General features: G+C 43.3%; 1 protein-coding gene across 4 annotated transcripts in view; it reads right to left on the bottom strand.

Moving 5' to 3' along the window:
- Positions 1–22739, bottom strand: part of zmiz1a (zinc finger, MIZ-type containing 1a) — a 179927-nt gene that overhangs the window by 26281 nt on the left and 130907 nt on the right. For 2 of the 4 annotated variants that reach the window (XM_061690043.1, XM_061690044.1), the window contains exons 1-4: positions 14438–14545; positions 10885–10975; positions 10662–10775; positions 6854–6959 (exon numbers count right to left, since the gene is read on the bottom strand). In XM_061690043.1, the coding sequence (XP_061546027.1) occupies positions 6854–6959; positions 10662–10775; positions 10885–10975; positions 14438–14463 (337 nt within the window). In that variant the 5' untranslated portion in view covers positions 14464–14545. Of the gene's footprint in view, positions 1–6853; positions 6960–10661; positions 10776–10884; positions 10976–14437; positions 14550–22739 lie in introns of those variants that run through there. The other 2 variants (XM_061690045.1, XM_061690046.1) reach the window with 1 other exon arrangement.

Here is a 22739-nt window from a genome sequence, read left to right as displayed (position 1 = left end):
CCCCTAAGGGATGACAGGTGGGGGCGGGTGGGCGTCGGCAAAAGCAGCTTAGTCGTGAGGTGTGGGTGCCAGATCAGTCAACCCCAGAACAAAAGAAAGATTTAAATCATTTGCTCATCCGGTTTTGACAAGACGTTGTCTTGTGTGTGTACGAAGCCGCGCCTCTTCACCAGGTTCAGCGTCTCGGGTAAAGCAAAACCAATTAGCGGGTGACTGATCGAGGACCCACATAGCCAAGAGGGCTGGAAGTGCAACTAATGAGTGTTTAGTCCACAAACTCAACAGTGAACTTCTAAAGGTAGTTTGGTGTTGCAAGCGGATTTCATCATCTAAAGCAAAACCAGTGTTAGAGGAGAGGCCGGTGTGCTAAAAATAAAGCCGTTAATAATTCAGCGCACTGCTCTTACCCTCGGTACTAATTAAATATAAAAAGTCTTGTCAGGTTGATTGGCTCTGTATGAAAGAATGTAGCACTTTTCCTAGAGTTCTCCAGAGCTACATCACAAAAGCTGTCATTTTAAAAGTATACGACAACCATTGCTGTTGCATTCTATTTTGGGTAAAGATCGCCATTCACAATGACCAGCAAAACTAATGAAAATCTCGTAGTAAGTGCTATAGGTCCATCCCTAGTCTTCGTAATACGTAATCAGTGTAGGCGTGGATTTCAAAGTTTGCATAAATATTCAGAATTTGCTAGATGCAGTAGCGGTGTAGTAAAAGCATACTTTGCTGATCAAGTGTTTTAAACACAACAGCGATAACATTGTTGTGGTTAATCGGACTGTCATTATTAAGTTTTTACATGAAAACAATAACGAGCCGATCTGAGTAAAAAAAAAAGAGGCATGTATTAATGATTTCAATATTGATATTGATACAGAAAGGATGATTAACAATAGCTCTATTTCAAATGGCCATCTTCAACATTACAGTTTTATAAAATGTGCATTTTACATTCAGGTCTAATAATAATGTGATTAAATCAGCGATAAATGATGATTTCAGACAATGATTTAAAACTCAGAATTATTGTTATGAAAAATATCCATCCATTTATTTTCTTTACAGCTTATCCTCACTAGGGTCGTGGGCTGCTGGGGCCTATCCCAGCTATCTCCGGGCGGGAGGCGGGGTACACCCTGAACCAGTCGCACTCACACTCACAATCACACCTATGGGCAATTTAGAGTCTTCAATCAACCTACCACACGTTTTTGGTATGTGGGAGGAAACCGGAGTGCCCGGAGAAAATCCACCCAAGCACAGGGAGAACACGCAAACTCCACACAGGCAGGGCTGGGATTTGAAACCCGGTCCCCAGAACTGTGAGGCAGATGTGCTACTGTACTGGCTTCCACCGTGCCGGCTATGAAAAATATGTTTAAAAAAATATATATAAATATTGACATTTTGTCCAGGGAATCAACTGCAATACTATGAATGCTGGAGCATCTGCGTATCGACATTTCAGTATCAATCCACCCAACTCTAATTCCCAGGTTGTAAAACCCCGAAGTTGTGTAAATCATGTTAAAAAGTCACAATTTTGCACAACTTTGACTGTTTTAAACAAAGTTCCTACTAAATGTGTGCTCAGTGCAGATAAGTGGAAAGCCCTGACTGACTTAATTTGTGCTATTTTGATATTCAATTTGCAGTTACTTATCAAGTCCTTAATTACAGACCCTTTCTAAAAATGGGAATGTCATGGAAGTTTATTTATTTCCATAATTCTATTTAAAAGTACAATTTTCATAGATGATAGATTCAGGGCCCACAATTTAAACAATTTCAAGTATTCATTTGTTTATTTTTACATAATTTTGGCTTCTAGCTCATAAAACCCACGAAATCAGGAATTCAAAACATTTTAATACTGTGAAAATTTGAATACTTCTCATTTTTTTGTAGGGGAAAAAAAGAAATTAGGGTCACATTAAATCAATCAAAATATGGTACTTTTAAAACGAGATGTTAATCTTTAATACTTGGTTGGGAATCCCTTTGCTTGAATCACTGCCTTGGTGCACCATGGCATTGAGGCAATCAACCCGTGGCATTGCCTGGGAGTTATGGAAGCCCAGATTTCCTTGATGCTTGCTGTCAGTTCTTCTTTGTTTTTGAGTCTGGCGCCCCTCATTTTCTTCTTGATAATACCCCAAAGATTCTCAATGGGGTTTTGATCCAGCGAGTCGGCTGGCCAGTCAAGCACTGTGATGGCATGGGCATCAAAATAGGTTTTGGTGCTTCTGGTATGGGCAGGGGTCAGGTCCTGCTGGAAGATGAAATCTGCATCTCCAAAGAGATCCTCAGCAGAAGGACTCATGAAGTCCCCTAAAACATTCTGGTAGACTGTTGGGGGTCACATTGGATTTAAGAAAGTTTACCAAAGAGTTTACCAAAACCTGCACTGGACATTGCACCCCAAATCATGACTGACTGTGGGGATTTCACACTGGACCTCAAGCAGCTTGGGTTGTGTTCTTCACCCGTTTTCCTCCAAACCCTTGGACCTTGATTCCTGAATGAAAGCCACGCTTTACTTTCATCGGAAAAGAGGACCTTAGACCACTGGCCGACAGTCCAGTCCTTATTCTCCTTGGCCCAGTTGAGACGCTTCCTACGTTGGCTCAAACAAAGAAGTGGCATGACCCGAGGAACCCGACAGTTGTCACCCATCTCCCGGATGCATCTGAATGCGGTGGTTTTTGAAGCTGTGACTCCCGCCTCATTCCACTCTTTTTGGGTCTCTGCTAGATTCTTGAATCTTCTCTGTTTGATAATCCGCTGAAGCCCAGGGTCATCTCTTAAATACTTAAATAAATACTTGAAATTATTTAAATTGTGGGCCCTGAATGTATAATCTATGAAAGTTGAACTTTTTGAATGCAAATAATGAAAATAAATAAACTTTTCCATGATATTTTCAAAGGTATTTAAAAAAAAAAATTTTTTTAAATAAATGTTTGTTTTGAACTCCTGGTGTACAGTATATGATCCCTAAGAAAGACAAATAAGGGGGATCTGTTCGTCTTCCACCCACTTCCTGCTGAATTGTGGCAATGACGAGGCGGGTGGACCACTTTGTTGTGTGTGTAAAACCGTTTTCTACAGCCGCACCCTGGAAGTTTTCGGTCACTGTTGACACAGCTTGTGAGCTTGTTTACCTCGCTGGCTCGGCTAAGAGTGCGCCACGCAGCCCAACCGAGTGGCTTGCGGTCTCTGTGAGATGCGATCAGAAGCCACGTCTTGTGAACTTCTCAGTGGATCATTGTGACTTTGAGCAGCGGACAAGCCGCAGCCTGCTTCGGACTTAAACATTAAACGTTGCTATCATTCCAAGAACAGCTGCCGTTAATCCTCAGCATGTCAATTCATGTCCAAACTACAAATACTCTGCAATAAATACAGAAAGAGCACCCAAAAAAATTAACAGTAGTCAGGAGAGCACATATTTCCACCTAGGCTGAAAAACAACACAAATCATTTAAGTAAAATTCAGATTAAAAAAAAATAATAATAATAAAATACGCCTATTAAAAATATTGATAGTGATAGAAACAAACTGAAATGTGCTAAACACTAAGAGGACAAGTTTGTGCTATGATTTATTAATAGGTAATCACATGTAAGTACTTGTACTTTCATGTGAGTATTCGGTGTGAAAAAAGTGGTATCGGTGCATCCCCAGTATGGTTAGCATTGATGCTAGCACTAACACAAAGTGGCTTCATGGCTCGTCAACCAATAATATAAACCAGTGACTACGAACCAGTGGGCTGCTAAGAGATTTTTTTTAGTGATGTAACTGGAACAATTGGATATAACACGGCCTTGCAAATTAGCTTTATCATGACCCATGCCCATTGGAGGGCCGCTACGATGCCACGGAAGACAACAGTAAAACCACTGACAGATTATGAAGATAATCTGATTTGTTACCTGAATTTCTCAGCTAAATCCGTCGGGGTCGGGGGGGTGTTTGCTCAACAGCGGCATACCGACCATATCGTCGATTAAAGATTTTAGAACTAAACATAAACTCTAAGCATTAGATTTATTTTAATTTTTAATGCATCACTAGCTATCAAATATGGCAAGTCGCAGTGAAACTTGAAACTAACATTAAAGCTACTTGAAACTAACATTAAAGCTACTGGTTAATAGTGCAAATGCAATCCGACCAAGCGGCAGATATTGAAAAGATGTTCATGGGATTATGGATTAGAACAATGAGCTAATCCCAAAAACCACCAGACAATCAGTGGTGTGGAGTCTCTGCGTGCACTTAGGCGCTTTTTATTTATATACACACTAGTGTGAAATAGGGAAAAGCCGTTCTTGCTCTTGAAGAATAATTGCCTCCATTCTCTCATGACTCCACAACTCACCGGCCACAATATTAGGAACACTTTGACCACTCTTGATTTCCTGATCATTTTAATATGCAAATGCTAGTAAGATTTGGGTGTATTTGTGCAACATAAGTAGGCTATATTTTTAATTACACTTTAAGACAAAATGTCAGAAGTTACTGTACTGTTAGCTGCCAGTGCTCATGGTAGCTCACATGCTCGGATGTTATCTGAATGCAGTTTACTGAGCACTGCTATGATTTATCTTAACTGTTTTTTTTGTTTTTTTTGTATGTCCAATACTGAATTTCGCTGTGGATTACTGCAATGACAACAAAGCTTCCTTCTTAAAGATATTCTGTATCATTTTAGAAATTCAGTTATCTCGCTGCTGTAAGAACAGCACGGTCGTAAATCGAGGCCCCCTGTATTAGTCTAGGTTCTACAGCTATTCAGTTTAATAGCTTCAATTTCATAAAGCCATCTTATTTCTTTTATTGTCCCTTTTAATGGGTTTACGATGTTTTTATATTAATATTTTTCAATGTTTTTTGGTTTTTTTTTAATTAACATGAAACAAAACGTGGAGTGGCGGGACGGTGGCCGACTGGTTAGAGTGTCAGCCTCACAGTTCTGAGGACCCGGGTTCAATCCCCGGCCCCGACTGTGTGGAGTTTGCATGTTCTCCCCGTGCCTGCGTGGGTTTTCTCCGGGCACTCCGGTTTCCTCCCACATCCCAAAATCATGCATTAATTGGAGACTCTAAACTGCCCGTAGGTGTGACTGTGAGTGCGAATGGTTGTTTGTTTGTATGTGTCCTGCGATTGGCTGGCAACCAATTCAGGGTGTACCCCGCCTCCTGCCCGATGACAGCTGGGATAGGCTCTAGCACGCCCGCGACCCTAGTGAGGAGAAGCGGCTCAGAAAATGGATGGATGGATGGATGGAAAATGTGGTGTTTTTGGGAGCCTGGAACAGATTAATGGCACTTAAATTCATTTCAAAGAGGAAAATGTATTTGATTTCTGAGTAAATACGAGCTTAGTTACGGAACAAATTTGACTTGTAAGTCAAGGTAGCAATGTACTTTGGAGCGGTGATAGCCGCTCCATTAACGTGCCCACTGTATTAACTGTGTTATCAACTTCCTTTTTAAAAGTGATGCTCCGCGAGAAAACGACAGTGTGATTGATCTCTTAAAGTCCGGCTGCTCTTCCTCCCTTCCCCCGAGGGTTCCCACTCAGGGCAGCACCAGATTGCTTCGCCCCCTCTCGGGTGTCACATTCGCATCCCCGTGTCGCCACGCAGGCTAGCCAGCGATTTGTGCCGACCCTGGACATTTACACACAAGTTGTAAAAAACGTGATCATAGGCCACACAGAGCAGCAAAAGAGATTCAGTTTGTCATTTTTGTACAGTGTATTTGCCCAGTCTGCTGCCTCAGACGTGCTTGTAATAAAGGGAAGATGCACAGTGAGTAAGATGTGCCTTGAGTCACATGTGAGCCTGCATCATCTCCACCCATGGTAATTAGACTCCAGCTCCCCATTTGCCCGCCGTGCATTAACGGCCCGTCCTTCCTGAAAACATTGCGCTCCCTTCTATTAGATCGCGTGAGACCCGAGGACGAGTCTTTGGACGTCAGACAGGCGGCCCAAGCCATGCCTGCACAACAATTACATTATCCCAGACTGAGAGAAACAAGACGATCGATATGGTGCACTGATGTCTGGCCGCCCACTTAAGTCGCTTCCCACTGCAGCTGAAAAACGACTTTTGGCAAACATGAGGAGCCAGTTGGTGTAAACTTGTTCACACTAATTGAACATCGGACATCTAATTATATGGAAAAACAATGACCTGCCCAACAACAACATTCTGAAATTATTTTGTACAAATTCGCAACATACTTTATACATAATTAATAGAAAATGGCTAACTGGGATCATACCAATCGATCCATCAATCGATCCATCAATCAATCAATCAATCCATCTATCTATCTATCGTTAGTATAAAAACAAACGATTCAATGTAAAAACTTAAGGACCAGCTTTTCCCACAATAATTTAGTAGGATTTCGTACATAATAAGCATCTAAATAAATATGTATCTATCACTCTATAGTTAGTAGAAAACAGCGCAACGTACCACTGACGGGATAACCGAAGTTTTTATTTCTGACATGTCATCTATTTGTGCGTTGCCTGACAAAAATAAATTAGATAAAATGTGTGATTATTTTACAACAAGATTTTAGTATGATTTTGTACATAAGAACTATATATGGAAAAGAAAAAGGAAATAGAAAATGGCTGCCTGTTAGAAATGGAAAATAAGTGGGATTACTTTCGTTGAAAAGTTCACCATTACTAATGAAGTAAAGCAATCTAATATGCAGGCACAGTAACGCTATTTTTTACTGTTAGTACAATTTCAGACAATACTTTGCATTTGTGTTTGGTCCCTTTATGAGGGTGGGATGGGGGTCTTACCGGCAGATTTGGGGGTGAATTTGTCCCTGTTGGCAGCACACACAGCCAGCAACCTGTATCCCAGGTCCAGGTCAAAGCCTTGCTGGGCTGCCACACGACTCACCACCTAAAGTAAAACAACAAAAAGAAGACCTTTTTTTTCCCCCTCAGTCGTTTTTATCTATTATGGAAACAGCAGAATTGCTCACAAGCCCTCGATTCTGACAGTGACGGTTAAAGATAACATTTAAAAAAGCAGTATTATTTTAAACAAGTCATCCGTGGTTCATAACCCTTTGTCGTCCACAGCTTCAAAAAAATAAATAAATAAATAAATGAATAAAATAAAAAAGGGTGGGCGGTGCATTTAAGAGACACGAAGTAGCAGAATGACAGGCCTGAATGTAAGCGCCGTTGAGTGACAGTAATAAAGAGGACTCAGGAGGGTAAAGCTTCGAAACAGAAAACGCCTTTGCTTTTCTCTTTTATCTGAACACATGACAACTATGCTCTGCTTCCCTCTGACCTCCAAACACACTTTGCTGCTCATTCCAAGGTCAGTCAGGGTACCATGTTGTTCTAATACTAGAAGCATAAAAAATAGTACATTATTTTAAAATACATTAGTAAGATGCACAGTATCAAAGGGACTACACCCACCCATCAATTTTCTACAGTTCTTCTCCTTGGTGAAGCTCACTTTGGGTGAGAGCTGGGGTACACTCTGGACTGCACACAGGTCAGTCAAAGGGCACAAAAAGACAAATAACCATTTACACTCACGTGAACCTATGGACAATTTAAAGTTTTCAATGAACCTAACAATTGGAATGTGGGATCAAACACACTTTACCTGCATGTGTAAAAGCTACACTAAAAGTGCAGTACAGGTACATTCACAAATTGCAAAAATGCTCGGCAAGGTATCTGCCTTCACACACCGCCCAGCTCGCACTACACCCGACCCCTATGGCCCCTCCCACAGGTGGTGAGCCCATGGGAAGGGGGACGTTACCCTTTCGGGCTGTGCCCGGCCGGGCCCCATGGGTACAGGCCCGACCATCAGGCGCTTGCCTTCAAGCCCCACCTCCAGGCCTGAGGGACGCCCCGGTGACCCACGTCCGGGCAAGGGAAACCGAGATCCATTCATATTTTTCATCATAGGGGTCTTTTAGCCGTGCTATGTCTACCAGGGGCGTGAAGCCCTAGACAACTTAGCTCCTAGGATCATTGGGACACACAAACCCCTCCACCACGATAAGGTGACGGCTTCCAGGAGGGGATGTTTTTGACATACTTGGCAAATAAAGATTCTGATTCTGACTTTCTGGAATGAATTAATCAGGAAAAAACAAGGTTCCATTGTAGATTCTATAGCACATTAGGTGGCAGAAATGTTTGTCTATTTTTATCTCTGTAAAGCACTGTGCGTTGCATTTTCAGAAAAGTGCTATCTAAATTTGATTCATTTCATTTGATATGTAGAGATAGCTACAAGCAATGTCATTACAAACGCTAAAGTATATAAACACATGACTCCATAAATTTTCTTTTAATTCAATGAATAAAAATAATTAAAATAAAATAAAACCACATTGTTGAGGGACAAAAGAAGCTGCAGTGTATCTGTCATGTCATCCTTTATTGGTTGCGGGGCCAAAGCTCCACCAGGGAATGAATGACCTCCTCCACATGCCAGAGGCAACAGGCGTCTCCGTGTGTGCATGCCGTTTCATTTAGCTGCAGGAAATCTCATTGGCTAAAGATCGCACGCAGTGGTATTAATATTCCGTGCTTGGACACTTGGAAGCGAGACAATGACGTCATGAAGAAGACAAAAATCCTAGGAAGAATGCACGTGCCGCCCGCTGTAATTCTCCCGATAAGGAACTGTTTGCTCTCAGAGCCTAATGAAGCAATTTAGCAGATAGACGGGGGCGCCATGCTGAGTGCTTGGCTGCATTGTATGGCTCTTTATCAGACTCTAAGAGGCTTTTATTGTGATTTACACATTAATGAGCCTTTATCTGTTTGCTCACGCTACCACTTGTGATAGGAACAATGCTCCTCCAGTGTTTCTCACTGATCTCGCTCGGCCAAGCCTTTTGATTTCAACGCATGTGAACGTGCGTGTGTGTGTGTGTGCGCGAGTGTTGTATTTTATCAGACACCTGCTGGAGAATGGGCAGGCGGCACTCTGGCCCTCCCACCACATTGGTGAGTGATTGTTAATGAATGGAGAACAGTGGGTTGACTAGTACCCGTAGTACATTTCTAGCATTGTGTGTGTGTGTGTGTGTGCGCGTGCGTGCGTGTGCGTGTGCGTGTGCGTGCATTCCACAGTGGGTCACAAAAGTTCAACCTCACAGTCACTGAGCTGATGACGGTCTCATGACTAGAAAAGCTCATACAAACATACAAAACAGACTTAAATGTCACAATAAGAACAATAATAACAAGAATAATAGTAATTATACCTTTAAAAGGGACTTAAGGACACTTAACAATAACTCATGGATGTGGAAATTATATATGGTTATAATGAAGAGGGGTATTACATGGAGGCAAACAATAAATTCATATTTTTGAAGATTAAACCTACATCTACTTCTACAAGCCCAAACATCTTCTGGAACTGATTAGAGTTTTCTTTTGCTTATTGACTACTCACAAAAAGTTAGGTATATTTGGTTTGTTGGGTGACATTTCAGGATTAAACTAAAATGCACAATAACCTTTCCAGGTGAACTTAATTTGACCTTCTCTAAACTTTTCAATGCACGTCTTACTGTTTAATGTTTCTGTACATTTTGCACAACGACCAATACATTTCCAAGGGTGTCTGTCCACTTCTGTGCTTTTCTGTGACTCTTCCAGTCTATGCGGCAACTTGCTGATGACCTGTCCTGTGACACTATAAGCTCAGCAGCCTGACCCATGAAAGGATTTTTCAAATAATCTCTAAAAATGTGATTATTATTATTAATGTGTATACATTTAGTGCCCTGCGATTGGCTGGCAACCAGTTCAGGGTGTACCCCGCCTCCTGCCCGATGATAGCTGGGATAGGCTCCAGCACGCCCGCAACCCTAGTGAGGAGAAGCGGCTCAGAAAATGGATGTATGGATGTATACATTTAAAATTGTAAAAATTGTCTCGTAGATCTATAAATGGTCATGCATTTCAACAAAGATGCCTCAGTAATCTTGTGTTGGATTTTCAAAATCAATGGGGTTCTTTAGATATTCTCAAAAGATTATTATTGTGGATACATTTTATTTTAAGACTGAGTGATCATACATTGGACTTCACAGTAACTAGCTCTGTCATCTTGAGTTTGATATCATTCAAAATCATTAGCTATTCTGAAATAGGCCCTACAAGTTTGAAGACGATCAGATGAGTGTTTCCCCTGAGAATTCCTGAAACAATCCTCTATTGGAGAAACAATGGTTAAAAAACACTGTGGTAGGGAGAATGCTGAAAAGGGACATTTGTTGATTTTAGCTCAGATTACCATTTTGTGTTGGATATCATTCAAAATTGGTAGGGATCTTGAGCTCATAATAGCTTGGGGAAGGTTTTTTGTGTCTATTGTACCACTAATAACAACCCTATAGGCAGAATCACATGTCGCCTATTTATTTTGAGGGGAAGACAAAAGCAATTTTATTAAACCATAGCTGGGGATATCTTTAACTCGAATCCTCACAAAAAAAAAGCAAAGAGGACGTTTCATGTCAAGTATTCATCAAAGCAATTATCTTGTTGACACTGCCTTAAAAGTTCCAAAAATGCCAGTTCAAAACCACAATTGATGTTTGCTTACCGTCAGGCATCCCATTAGGCTTTGCTCAAAAGGTCGCTGGAAGGCTCGGGGATCTCCACACCAGTCGAGCAGCTCTGTGGCCGCCGAGTGGAAGTTGGCCGGGTTCTGTAAGTGCTGTGCAAACACACAGAACCATCAGAAACAAAGGGAAATGATGTTATTTCCCTGCTTTCTCACACAAATTGTAAAAACAGTTGGAACCAAAGACTGTTTTCAGCCTCACGCTCATCCTCCTGTTGATTCCAGGTCTTGTATTTCTGCGTGACCCTGTGAGGACCTTGACTGTGTCCAATATACGCCCACTCGACGCTCCGCTGCATTGTGGGAAGAAGATCACACCCTCAGCCACAATGATGCCAGTGTTTCTAGTTAATCTCTGTTGGCGACGGCCAGCCATCACCCTCACAGCCCGCACCCAATCTTTTCCACCAAAATCCTCCTTCCCCGTTCTTGTCTTTCTTCTCCAGAATGTAACAGAGCCTGAGCACCAAAAGCCTACTGGCTGGCTTGTGCCTGTGCATAAAGCAAACAACCTATGTCCTGGCAGCCATGTGTGCACACTCCATCGCCGATGGATGTGTGTTGTCTAATCTCTTTCAGTGTCTGTCAGTCTCTCGCTCGCTTGTTCGCAGAGGCCCAAAACAGTCAAGTCTTTTCTTCTCACTGTCTGAAGGCTACTCTAGCTGGAAGGACACAATAAGAGGTTTTAAAAATTGGGCTCCCTTTCTTTGCGGCTCAGGAGGTTAATAGCTCCGAAACGACACAGAGCCACGGCGAGATTGAGCCCACTTGAAAGCATTTATTATGCTCATGGGGAGCCGGAGTCCGTTGTTTTGTGAGTTCCTGCAGAGAAGGTAGAAGCATTGTCCTTCGGGGCCAACGAGAGGTGACGGTTCCTGAAAGGGCGGCTTTTTTTGCGTGTAACAAAAGGGCCCCCCGCAGCACCCGCCCAGTGAGAAAATCTCTACAAACTTCCATCGATATCATGAGCCTTGAGAAGGAAGGCCTTGAGTGACTCATCGTTTGTGATTGCCACGGCTCCTGCACGACTTTGACCGGGAACGGGGAGATGCTCTTGCCCAGTGAGCCTGTTTTACATGAGTGATATGAGGTGGCATCACCGCCGCTTGATGGGATGCGCATCAGCCTCCGGCACCAGAGGAATTCGAGCTAGTGCAGCAGGGGCCTGTCTGCTTGCATGCGAACTCACAGCTCCTTTTGCTGCGACATGCTCACCACTGCCGCTCTGCCTGACAACATGGGCTCCGGTGTGAAGGGAAGGACAGCGGCGAGGGAGGATGGGGCTGCTCTTGTTGCCGTTCCGGGTTGGGTGAGGACAAGGACGGGCGGGGGAGGTAGGGATAAGCGAGCGCAGCAGTGCTGCTACAAATTCCACACACAATGAGCTGATGGACTGATTCCTTCTGAGGCTTGAGACAAATCAGTCAGCTCACTGCCTACCTGACTGCAAAGTCAGTTCAGTGAAGTTTTTATTGTAAAAATTGATCATGGTTGTAGATGACAAGAATCTTCCAGATTTTAAAAAATTTGCATTCCAATATACAAGCGGATGACAGCACAATTTGAAGATAGATTGTCTACCTTGGAGTCACTGATGGTATCGCGGCTTACTTGCCTGACTTCTGTGCAGGTAGCGTGGGTTCAACTACCACTCTGTGATGGTGTGACTGTAAGTGTGAATGGCTGTCTATGTGAACCCTGTGATTGACTGGAGACGAGTCCATGCTGTAGTCCAAAATCAGCTTGGATAGGCTCCATCTTCCCATGACCCTGAACAGGGTAAGTGGTATAGAAAATGGATAGATGCATACTGTAAATGCTCTACCTACTGAAGATGCTGGTAAAGTGCAGTTTTATCTACTCATCAATCATTTGCAGCGTGGCAGTTAAGCGCTGTATCGTCATAGCAGAAAGTCACCCGTTCAATTACAACATGGATCCCTCTGAAAGCTCAACTTTGTGGTATTTCTTTGGGTTTTCTCCAGGTAGTCTGGTTTCCTTCCTCTACTACCAAAAACATGTTCCAGACAGCTTCCTTGGCAAAGGCGATGACAAGAGATCTGGAACTGGTCTCTGATACCCTGGGTGGGACACAGTTGCCACCCATTGCTCCTCAGGGATGGGAGTAAATTCAGACATTGACAAATGACCACCGGTAACTCCATGGCTCGCTAGGTGTATACACACAGCTGATCAGCGTGTCTGTCTTAATGTGTGCTGCGATTGACTGGCAACCAGTCAAGGGTGTAGTCCGTCTGTTGCCCAAAGTCAGTTGGGATAGGCTCCAGCTCACCCTGGCTCTAAACAGGATAAGTGGTAAAAGGATAGATGGATGGATGCTGTAATTAGTGAGAAACTGGTGAAGCACAATTGCCTCACAGCAGGAAGGTCACTGTTTCGATTCCAGTATGGATCTCTCTGAGGTCGTCTTGTGTGGGTTTTGTCCAGGTACTCTGGTTTCCTTCCTTCCAAAAACATGGTGCAAACTGCTTCATTTACCAAGGTGCTGACAAAAGATCTGGAACTGGTCCCTGACAACGCTACTGCCCACTATGGCGGTAAATTAAGAAGACGACAAATGACCACAAATGACATAAATCTGTGCCCTGTGATTGACAAGCGACCAGTCCACAGTGTAGTCCAATTATTGCCCGAAGTTAGCTGGGATAGACTGCAGCTTCCCATGACATGACCGTGAAGAGGATAAATGGTAATGAAAATGGATGGATGGATACTAAGTGGAGCCACTCAGCCACTTGAAGTGTGGTGGTTAAGCACTGCTGCCTCACAGCAAGGAACTGGTCACTGGTTCGATTCCAGGTAGTGTACTGTCACTAATCTTGTGAATTCGTTGTGAATGACTGGTGACCACTCCAGAGTATAAGCTGTCTTTTTGCCCATGGTCAGCTGGGATAGACTCCAGCTTCCCTGTGACCCTGAACAGAATAAGTGGTATAAAATGGATGGATGGATATCAACTTGTTAAAAATGAAGTGTGAGATACTGTTTTGTATGTATTACAGTGGGACAGAAAGCCCAAACAGCACCACTTTTTGACAACTTTACATAAATATACAGTATGTTCTAGGGTTAGGATGGAATCAAACATTTTGTTTTACTGAGATTGGGAAGGGAACAGGAAGATCAGGCATCATTTTAAAAGGAGCACTGTGCCATTGCTCTGCTGTTTAATTTAATGGTGGGTTACAGTTTCCCACAGGTATGATGTCATGCTGTTATTAAGGAGACTGTTCCAAGCCAAACCAAACTCGCTTTGTGGAAATGTGAGAAACACCAGTGGCTTTTCCCCCAAACCACAACAGCACCCCGCTGGCAAACAGAGAGTACATTCTGACACATGAACTCAGCTTTAGGTGTCATTCCCACCAAAAGTGTGTCAGGATGCTGACGTTGAGATTTAGGCAAATTCAAGGGCACCTCTGATGATGACAGCAGGTGCTAGGGGGGGCGCTTAGGGGAAAGTGGGGGAGGCACAAAGGCTAAAAGCCTGATAATGCATCGACCAGAGGCTTGGCGTCACATATTGAGAGAGAGAAATGATCACGCCCACACAGTAAACAAATAAGCCTACAACCTGCCAACCAGTCAGCTCTTACTGACTGTTTATCACAGAGGCGGTAGCCCTGGGTCACGTCTGACTGTCTGAGTGTGTATTGAGTAAGTGAACAAAAGCACACGAAGAACATGTCAAGAGCAGGATACAAAAGGAAAACAACAGTCAATTGAGGTCAAACCTGTTTGATGCACTGCAGCCTGTCATTGGTCTGCTGGATGTGCCGGTCCATGGATGGTAGCGTGTTCATGTTGGCGCTTCTACCGGGACGCCATGAAACTTCGACAGTTGATCTGCAAAATAAACAGAGACACTTCTTTTAGGGCATGTTGCTGTCAAGTCAAAAATGTAAAATGTATGGACGAAAGTAGTGGGATGCCCCCTTCTATGCCCTGTCATAGATGACCACAAAGTGTCCTACCAAATTGTTTATAATACTATGTACCACTTTGAAACTGGAGTATTGAACAACATACTGCAGAAAAGACTACTACAGAGAAAAGGCAAAGTAGGCACAAGTAACAAGGGAAATAAACATGGATGCAGACAACAAGTCGACTGGAATACTGATTGTCTTAATTGACCGTGTGGTAAGATTCATCTGAGAGACTGTTCAGGTGCTTTAGTGATGCTGTTTTGGTTAGCAACAGAGTTCAACTGTGCTAAGAACATAATTCTTCAATTTCCTGTGTGAGTGATAGTCTATGAACTGAGAAATTACAGCAACTTTTGATGGGAAAAGGGAGGCGAGCAGCAAAGTGAACTAGGGGGTTAGTACGTCTGCATCACAGTTCTGAGGTTCAGAGATTTAATCTCGGCTCTGGCCTTCCTGTGCGGTGTTTACATGTCCTCCCTATGCTTGTGTTGGTTTTCCTCCCTATGCTTGTGTTGGTTTTCTCTGGTTTTGTACTTCGGCTTACTCCCACATTCCAAAAACATGCATGTTAGGTTCACTGAAGACTCTATTAGTGTCCATAGGTGTGAATGTGAGTGTGGATGGCTGTTTGTCCATACTGAATGTGGCCTGGGATTGGTTGACGACCAATCCAGGGTGAACACCAGCTCTCACCAAAAGTCAGCTGGGTTAGGCTCTAGTTCCCACTCGACCCTAATGAGGACAAGCGCTATAGAAAATTGATGGATGGAAAAGGGAGGTGTTTATTTTTCTCAAGTAGACGGTGTTTAAATGGGGCGCTACTAGAGGGACGGAGAATATTTGAGGATATACAGCATGTAGTGTAAATGTTAAACAAAATAATTTTCCAACATAACAACGATGAGCATATTAAACATACTGTGGATCTTACACATAACAATGAAGCACATCGGCTTTGAACATGCTTACAAGAACACCTCCCAGTCAAGCCTAGAAGACGATAGATTTTTTTCACCCCCTCTGTCGCATGCTCATTCGCTCTGACCAGCTCTGAAAAATGGGTTAAATCAGGATTAAGAGGCATCGTGCTGCTTTGGTAGTGAGACCTCTGTCCCTCGCCATCCCAATGTATTTATCTCACCGCAGATTCCTCCACACAAAAGGTGAAACCACAGGTGGTAGCAGGGGTGGATGGGCAGGGCTATAGTGTGTGTGTGCGTGTTCTAGAAAGCTGCTTGGTACTGATAAAAGGCTTCTTTATACTCTCGCGGACGGCGACCACGCTGACGGCACTGCGGCTGTCCCTCGCGTAATTTGCCTTTATACAACCCACGCGCGCAGTTTTGAAAATGTACTGCAGTTCACCTCCAGGTCGGGGGTGTCGCTACGGCTGGTATTGGCTAGGACACTACGGGGTGGAGTTTCCTCTGCATTTTTTTGGCCATTTCCAGTAGCCATTTTTACTTTACTTTCAGTAACAAGGAACAAAGCAACAATGGCGACCGTGGAACAGAGTCTACTAGAACAAATGGACCTAGATGACCAGATGATACGTTCAATTATGCTGCGAAATCGACCGAGAAGGCGGCGGGGTAGATGGTATGTAGAACCAAGGGGCACGCTGAGTACGTCATCACAGCATGTGACTAAAACGGACCACGACAGGTGATCTCCGCGGCGTTCGACGCGCAGCAACTATTTTTGCCGTGTGCGCGTCAAGCTACGTAGAGGGGCCGCGCAGGCCAATTCGTCGGACACGTGATGCGTTGTCGGAGGCCTAAAGGCTTCCTCAAGACCCTCCGCGGTGACAAACTGCAGATACTCAGCCAGCAAAATGTTCCTGTGTGGTGAGGTGATCTTCCCGAAATGTGCACTCTCTCCCTAACAGGTATGTAAACATAATAGCTCCAGTCCTCTTCTTTGATTGTGTGTAAAGGTAAGGCTTCAAAAGAGCACTCGCAGAAAGAATAAGAGTGTGTTACTAATCCTCTGAGCTAAGTGGAGTAGAATCACTCACACTGCATTTAGAACATCTTAAACATTAAGTAGAATGTGGTCAAACGGAGGGAGGGAATGCTATTTTTCCCCAAGCCTACATGTGATATGATGATGCTGCCTTCACTGACCATCTGTGGAAATCACCCCACAAGGCCCAAACTTCACGCCACCCTGACACGATGCCCGTGGCCTACTTCTGCTGTCCCGCAGTGTCACCTGACATCCAGTAGATGTCTCCCTCTTCTGGTGCAGTTCAGGTTTCATTCACACATCATACCGCAGAGTGAGTAGTAGTTCAGAGGAGGGACCCTTTAAGCCCTAACAAGCGCTACAAATCCCCCACAGTCAGTTCTGCGGCCCACAAGCGAGGCACGCTCGAGCCAGCCGCCGGCCGCCTGCCTGACCTTGTGGCTATTGATTAACTGCTCCTCCTCTTCATCAGCTGTCGCAACACATACAAAGGTACTAGTGCAGAGAACAGTGTCGACGGGGAACGTGAACACACCCCTGTGGACAATACCAGGTTTTTCTGTTGTTATAAATTTACACCATCTTTCTAAAAAAATTATAACAATTGGACTTAGAACATATTATTAAACCGTAAAACACAAAAACACTGTCCTGTGATTGGATGGCGACCAGTCCAGGTTTTTCCCAGCCTCTTACCCAAAGTCAACTGTCAAAGAATAATAATAATAATTTTAAAAAAATGACATGCTGGCGGCACGGTGATTGACTGGTTAGAGCGTCAGCCTCACAGTTCTGAGGACCGGGGTTCAATCCCCAGCCCCGCCTGTGTGGAGTTTGCATGTTTTCCCCATGCCTGCGTGGGTTTTCTCCAGGCACTCCGGTTTCCTCCCACATCCCAAAAACATGCATTAATTGGAGACTCTAAATTGCCCGTAGGTGTGAATGTGAGTGCGAATGGTTGTTTGTTTGTATGTGCCCTGCGATTGGCTGGCAACCAGTTCAGGTTGTACCCCGCCTCCTGCCCGATGATAGCTAGGATAGGCTCCAGCACGCCCGCAACCCTAGTGAGGAGAAGCGGCTCAGAAAATGGATGGATGGATGGAAAAATGACATGCGTGATACTGGAAGCAATATCTATGTATTCATGAGCAAGACTAAGGTTTAGAATAAAAAAAGGTCTTGAACAACTTTAAAGAAATTACATTTACAAACAAAATTGCAAGTTCTGTGCTTTGTTGCTGGTGTTTTGATTAACAACAGAGCATCAAATCGCGGGTGTGCGCGATAGCATCGATGAACTGAGAAGAGTGCGGTTACTATTCGTTTGTTTTCCTGAAGCACAAAAGGGATGCATTTATTTGTCATATTATTGTATTATAAACAATAAAAGTGCATTCACAAGCAACACCGAGGTGGACAAGTACCCAGAAAATTATGAAATGAAAATTTGCATGTTAGGAAACACTTACCAAAAGCGAAACCAAAATTGTGTTCTTTGGTGATGTTTTGGTGTCAAATGGCTTTAGCAGAAAATTGATGAAAAATGACCAAATTGCAGTGACTACTACCTGTCTATAAGAGGGAGGTGTGTGTTTGTCTCATTAATGAGAAACAAACAAGAACAAAGGTGCAAGCACACTTAGCGAGCAAGGAAGTATTAAAAATAAATAAATAATAATAATAATAATAATACAATTTGGTGCTGCTGTTTTGGTTAGCAATGAGGATTGAATGGCCTTAGCAGTTAACTCAATGCTTGTGTGTGAACTTTAGTATCTGAACACAGTTACAGGTATTATCTGTTTTTTTGTTTTGTTTTTTTAAAGAAGGCATCTATTTGAGGAAAAGCAACACTAAAGAGGCCAGAAGTACAAAGAAAATCATCCATCCATCCAGTCATCATATCACTGAAAACATATTTATATGTTATAAAACACCAACTGCCAAACCAAAATGTTGTCCTTTGGTGCTGTTGTTTTGGTTAGCATCATCAAAAGTCCTCAGCAGTTAACACTTTACCCTATTTTGTTTTCTCGTGTGAACAATAGTGTCTATGAAGTGAAATCGTTGCAGTAACTACCTGTTTTTTTTTTCCTAATGAGAAAAAGAGAGGCAGGCATTTATTTGCCTCTAGACAATGACACACTTTATGATGAAAATCCTGTATCTCCCTTCAAAATAGCCTCCATTCACTTGGAATTGAAGACGAGCGAAGACGCACTGCGCTGAGAGAAAGCCAATCGCCTCACTTCGTTTTGATCAAACAAGTGGCTCATGTCAATTTGTTTTCTGTTTGGTAATTTGCTCCTCTTCTCCACACAGGCACACCTTTTATTCATTCTGGAAAAGACCAAGCTCGAAGATCTTATCCAGGGAAAATGTGCAAATGTCCAAAATCAATAAACACAACTGAGCGGGTTGCCTGAGCACCAAACCCCATCACTCATGGGAAGTTGCATAATGTGAGCCCCTCCCCACTGCATGTTTACCTTGTAAATAGCCAGCAATAACAAACACGCTAATCTGTCCTATCATCACAGCCAGGGTAGGGGGCGAAAACAAGTTAGCCCACGGTTTCCAGAATTTTCCGTCTTTCTGTCGCGGCTCTTTATTGTCTCCCAAACATCTTAATCAGCTGCACTCAGCAGAGGTGCAAAACAAAGGATTACACATCCAATTATGCTGCGACAGCAGGAGGAGAAGGAGGCCTGACTGAAAATACACAAAACAAAACTTGACATTTTTGGAAGCTTCTTTCCCTTCCCTGAGTAAATTGCATAGAAGGTGGGGTGAAAAAGAAGCACAATAATGTGAAACGCACCAAAGCATTCAAGTTAATGATAACCTGCGTCTCACTACAGTATGAGGCCGAGGATTTATCGCCGCTCCTTAGCAAACAAGTTCAAACTGCCAGACTTTGCTGCTTATCGTTTAAAATCAACAGTTTAAAATGATAGTAGCAACATAAACTTGACTGATCACTGAACTCAGCTATCTAAAACATCTTGGCATCCAATACCCTTGAAACTCAATCTTGATCTTGTTATTCTTGGGTCCGATGTGTGCCAAAAAGGTTCCAGGACCTGTGTCACAAATGATATACAGTGGTACAAACAATGCAAAACACCACTGAGATTCTAACAGTAAGCATCGATAGTTGTGGTTTTAGACCCCTTTAAGCAACGGATAATTAAATACAAACAGTGGAGCAACACATGTAGACAGATAATATAACAATACTCGCTGGCATATATTCTTTATCCCTTTGATAAATGACTAATATTACATCTTACTGAGTTACTGACAAGTACTATTCTTCTTCGTTGGTGTTTGCATGACTGTACTATACTGCCTCCCGGTGGCCACCAGGTGGGAACACCAGAAGGAGCGGCACAATGAATTGGATTGCAGCATTAAATCATGATGCACAAACAGTTTAATTATTTACATTCTATTTATTTTATTACTCTATCATTTATAAAGTACAATTTTTTTTGTTTTTTAAGGGGGCGGCTGTAACGGATGAATGACATTTCCCATCATTTCAATGGGGAATGATGACTTGAGATATGCATGTTATGAGCGTGGTCATGGAAAGAATTAAACTCCTATCTCAAGGCACCGCCGTATTCGACAGAAGGGTGACGATTCATTGCGAAATTTGTACCTTTTTCGCCGGAGCTTGCTATTGTTGTTTTTACACCCTTTCGTGATCAAAAGGTCTCTTTAGGTTCTTCTGGGTTGAATTAATTTGCTGTGGTTTTACAGTGCGTGCAGAAATAATCCAGATTTCGTTCAGTCTGTCAAGTGTAGAGGGCAGTGATGAACGATAAGAGCTTATTTAACAAGAAGAAGAAGTGTCAATGCGGCTCTGCGGACACAGTGGGGGATCTTCTCCCCATCCTCTCCTTGCCTTCACCGACATGGCCACATCGCTCTGTTTCTCTCGCTCTCTCGCCTCCCACAGACACAGACGCTCCTCTATTCTATAGCCCTCAGACATCATTAGAGGTGCCCAGCACGTTGCTTTTTTTCTCCAGCACCTTCCATTTCCCTCTCTATCATTTTCTTCTCTGGCGAGCCCCCCCGTCCGTCATATCTCAACCCTCCCTCTTCCCCCTCCCTCGCTTCCTGGAGGCCCCTGCCATAACAGGAGGTGGAATGGATTCATTTGCTCTAATGTGGTTGGGGCTGCAGCGTGGCACGGCGCAGCGCAGAGCGACACTTTTTCCCCGGGTGCGCGCAGCCGCTGTGTCGGGGCCAGGCGCTTGTGTGCAGTTCATATGTTTTCAAACAGGCCAATCAACACCACTCAGCTGCGACGGCCCTCGTGCTCCCCCGCCTTGTGCCCCCCTCCTTCCTACAGTCTCTGCGCACACGCCATTATCTCGAGTGGAAAACTCCCATGGCCAGACAGTCACTCTCATTGCTTTTATTATCCCTTCTCTACTCCATTCTCCTTCCCCCCTCACATACAGTAGCTCTCAAGCTGTCGGGATGGACAAAATAATCAATTAATCCATTGTTAAGAATTGTGTTGATTGAGTGGAATTGATTATTGATTAATCGGGTCTGCCACTACTTGGATGAAACCAGCAGGGGCACTGTTGATTCACTCTAGTTTGGAGTATAAAGTAGAAAAAAAAAACATGCCAACATACATCTAAAGAAGTACGGTGGTACTGTGCCTTGACATATGACTTTAATTTGTTCCGTGACTGTGCTTGTAACTCAAATAACTTGTATCTCAAATCAACCATCATTCTTTGAAATAAATGGAAATGCCATGAAAGCGTTCTAGCCCCCAAAAACAACAAAAAAGTACAGCAAAATCAGTATTGTCTTTTTTTTTGCAGGATCCAGCTACTGTTAACATCATATCATTCTCTATGAACCTCAAAGCTGGCTGATAACCAACAAAAAGATCGAGGAAAAATAAAAAGTTGACACGTCATCAGATTTTTCCACGACGGTGAGTGAATTTCACCATTTGAGTTTATAATAGAGTTCACTCCATCTATTCATTCTCCATGAACGAGAAGGTAGTCTGCTAAATAATACACAGATGTATGAACAAACAAAAATCTGATGCGGCAGCATTTTTTTCCCCACATTTGATAGCAGATTTTATTAGCTATTTCTGATATTTGAGGCACAACCATTCTCCTGCCCCAGAACAAATGATAGTCCAGTCTGTCTATATCTTAATGTATTACATCATGAAGCTATTGGCTCCTGATGTCTTGCATCATTCTCGAGTACACAGTAAGTAGTAAGCTTACAAACAGATAGACAAATAATACAAATCTGCCACGCCACAATGTTTTTTCACCTCTGAATCCCAAATGGTACTGCCCAGTGCCATGAGTCATGAAGTTGCCTCCTAAAATACAGACCGACAGACGAACACAAATTATAACAGATCAGCCTTGTCACTCTCATTTATAAAGTTCTTAGAACCCTTTCTAATCCCCACTCTGTTAGCAAAGCAGCTAATAGTCACATGGTACCCTCAGGCCTTAATAAAACACGGTGTCACAGCCGCCAGCCTCGATATAAATGTGCAATGATGCTGTTTGTTTATCTTGTGTTTTAATGTGACAAGCGGCGGAGCAGCGGGCGGCCATGCCCCGCGAGCAGCTGTGATGTGAGCGGCCATGCCCCGCGAGCAGCTGTGATGTGGGCGACATGCGAGCCTCCACGCTCTCTTCTATAAATACGTTGCTTCAGCTGCAGAGCATTGCAGGTATGCGCCACCGCATACCCTCCCCGAGAGTTCCACGAGGTGTCTCCTCTGTTGGTCAATGACAAACATTTTCGCTATACCAGCAATTTAGGGTGCCAACACAGTAAGTATGTCGTGACCGATAATCAGGAGTGCCGTAGGAAATAATCATACAGTGGTGCCTTGAGATACGAGTGACCCGGCTTACGTGTTTTTTGAGATACAAGCAGTCATTCGGCTGATTTTTTTTGCAATGACTTGCGAGTGCAAACTTGAGATATGAGCGCTGTATGGCAACAGTGAATTCAATTCACTTCACAATAAGCAGCAGTTTGGCAGATAGTGAACAATTTTAAAAAAACAACGTTTCAAGCTGTTTAACACCACTCCTAGTGAAAGTATCCTATCAAACTA

The sequence above is a fragment of the Phycodurus eques genome, chromosome 11 (assembly GCF_024500275.1).
Source record: "Phycodurus eques isolate BA_2022a chromosome 11, UOR_Pequ_1.1, whole genome shotgun sequence".
Classification (NCBI taxonomy): domain Eukaryota; kingdom Metazoa; phylum Chordata; class Actinopteri; order Syngnathiformes; family Syngnathidae; genus Phycodurus; species Phycodurus eques.
This window is presented reverse-complemented; position numbering and strand designations above follow the sequence as displayed.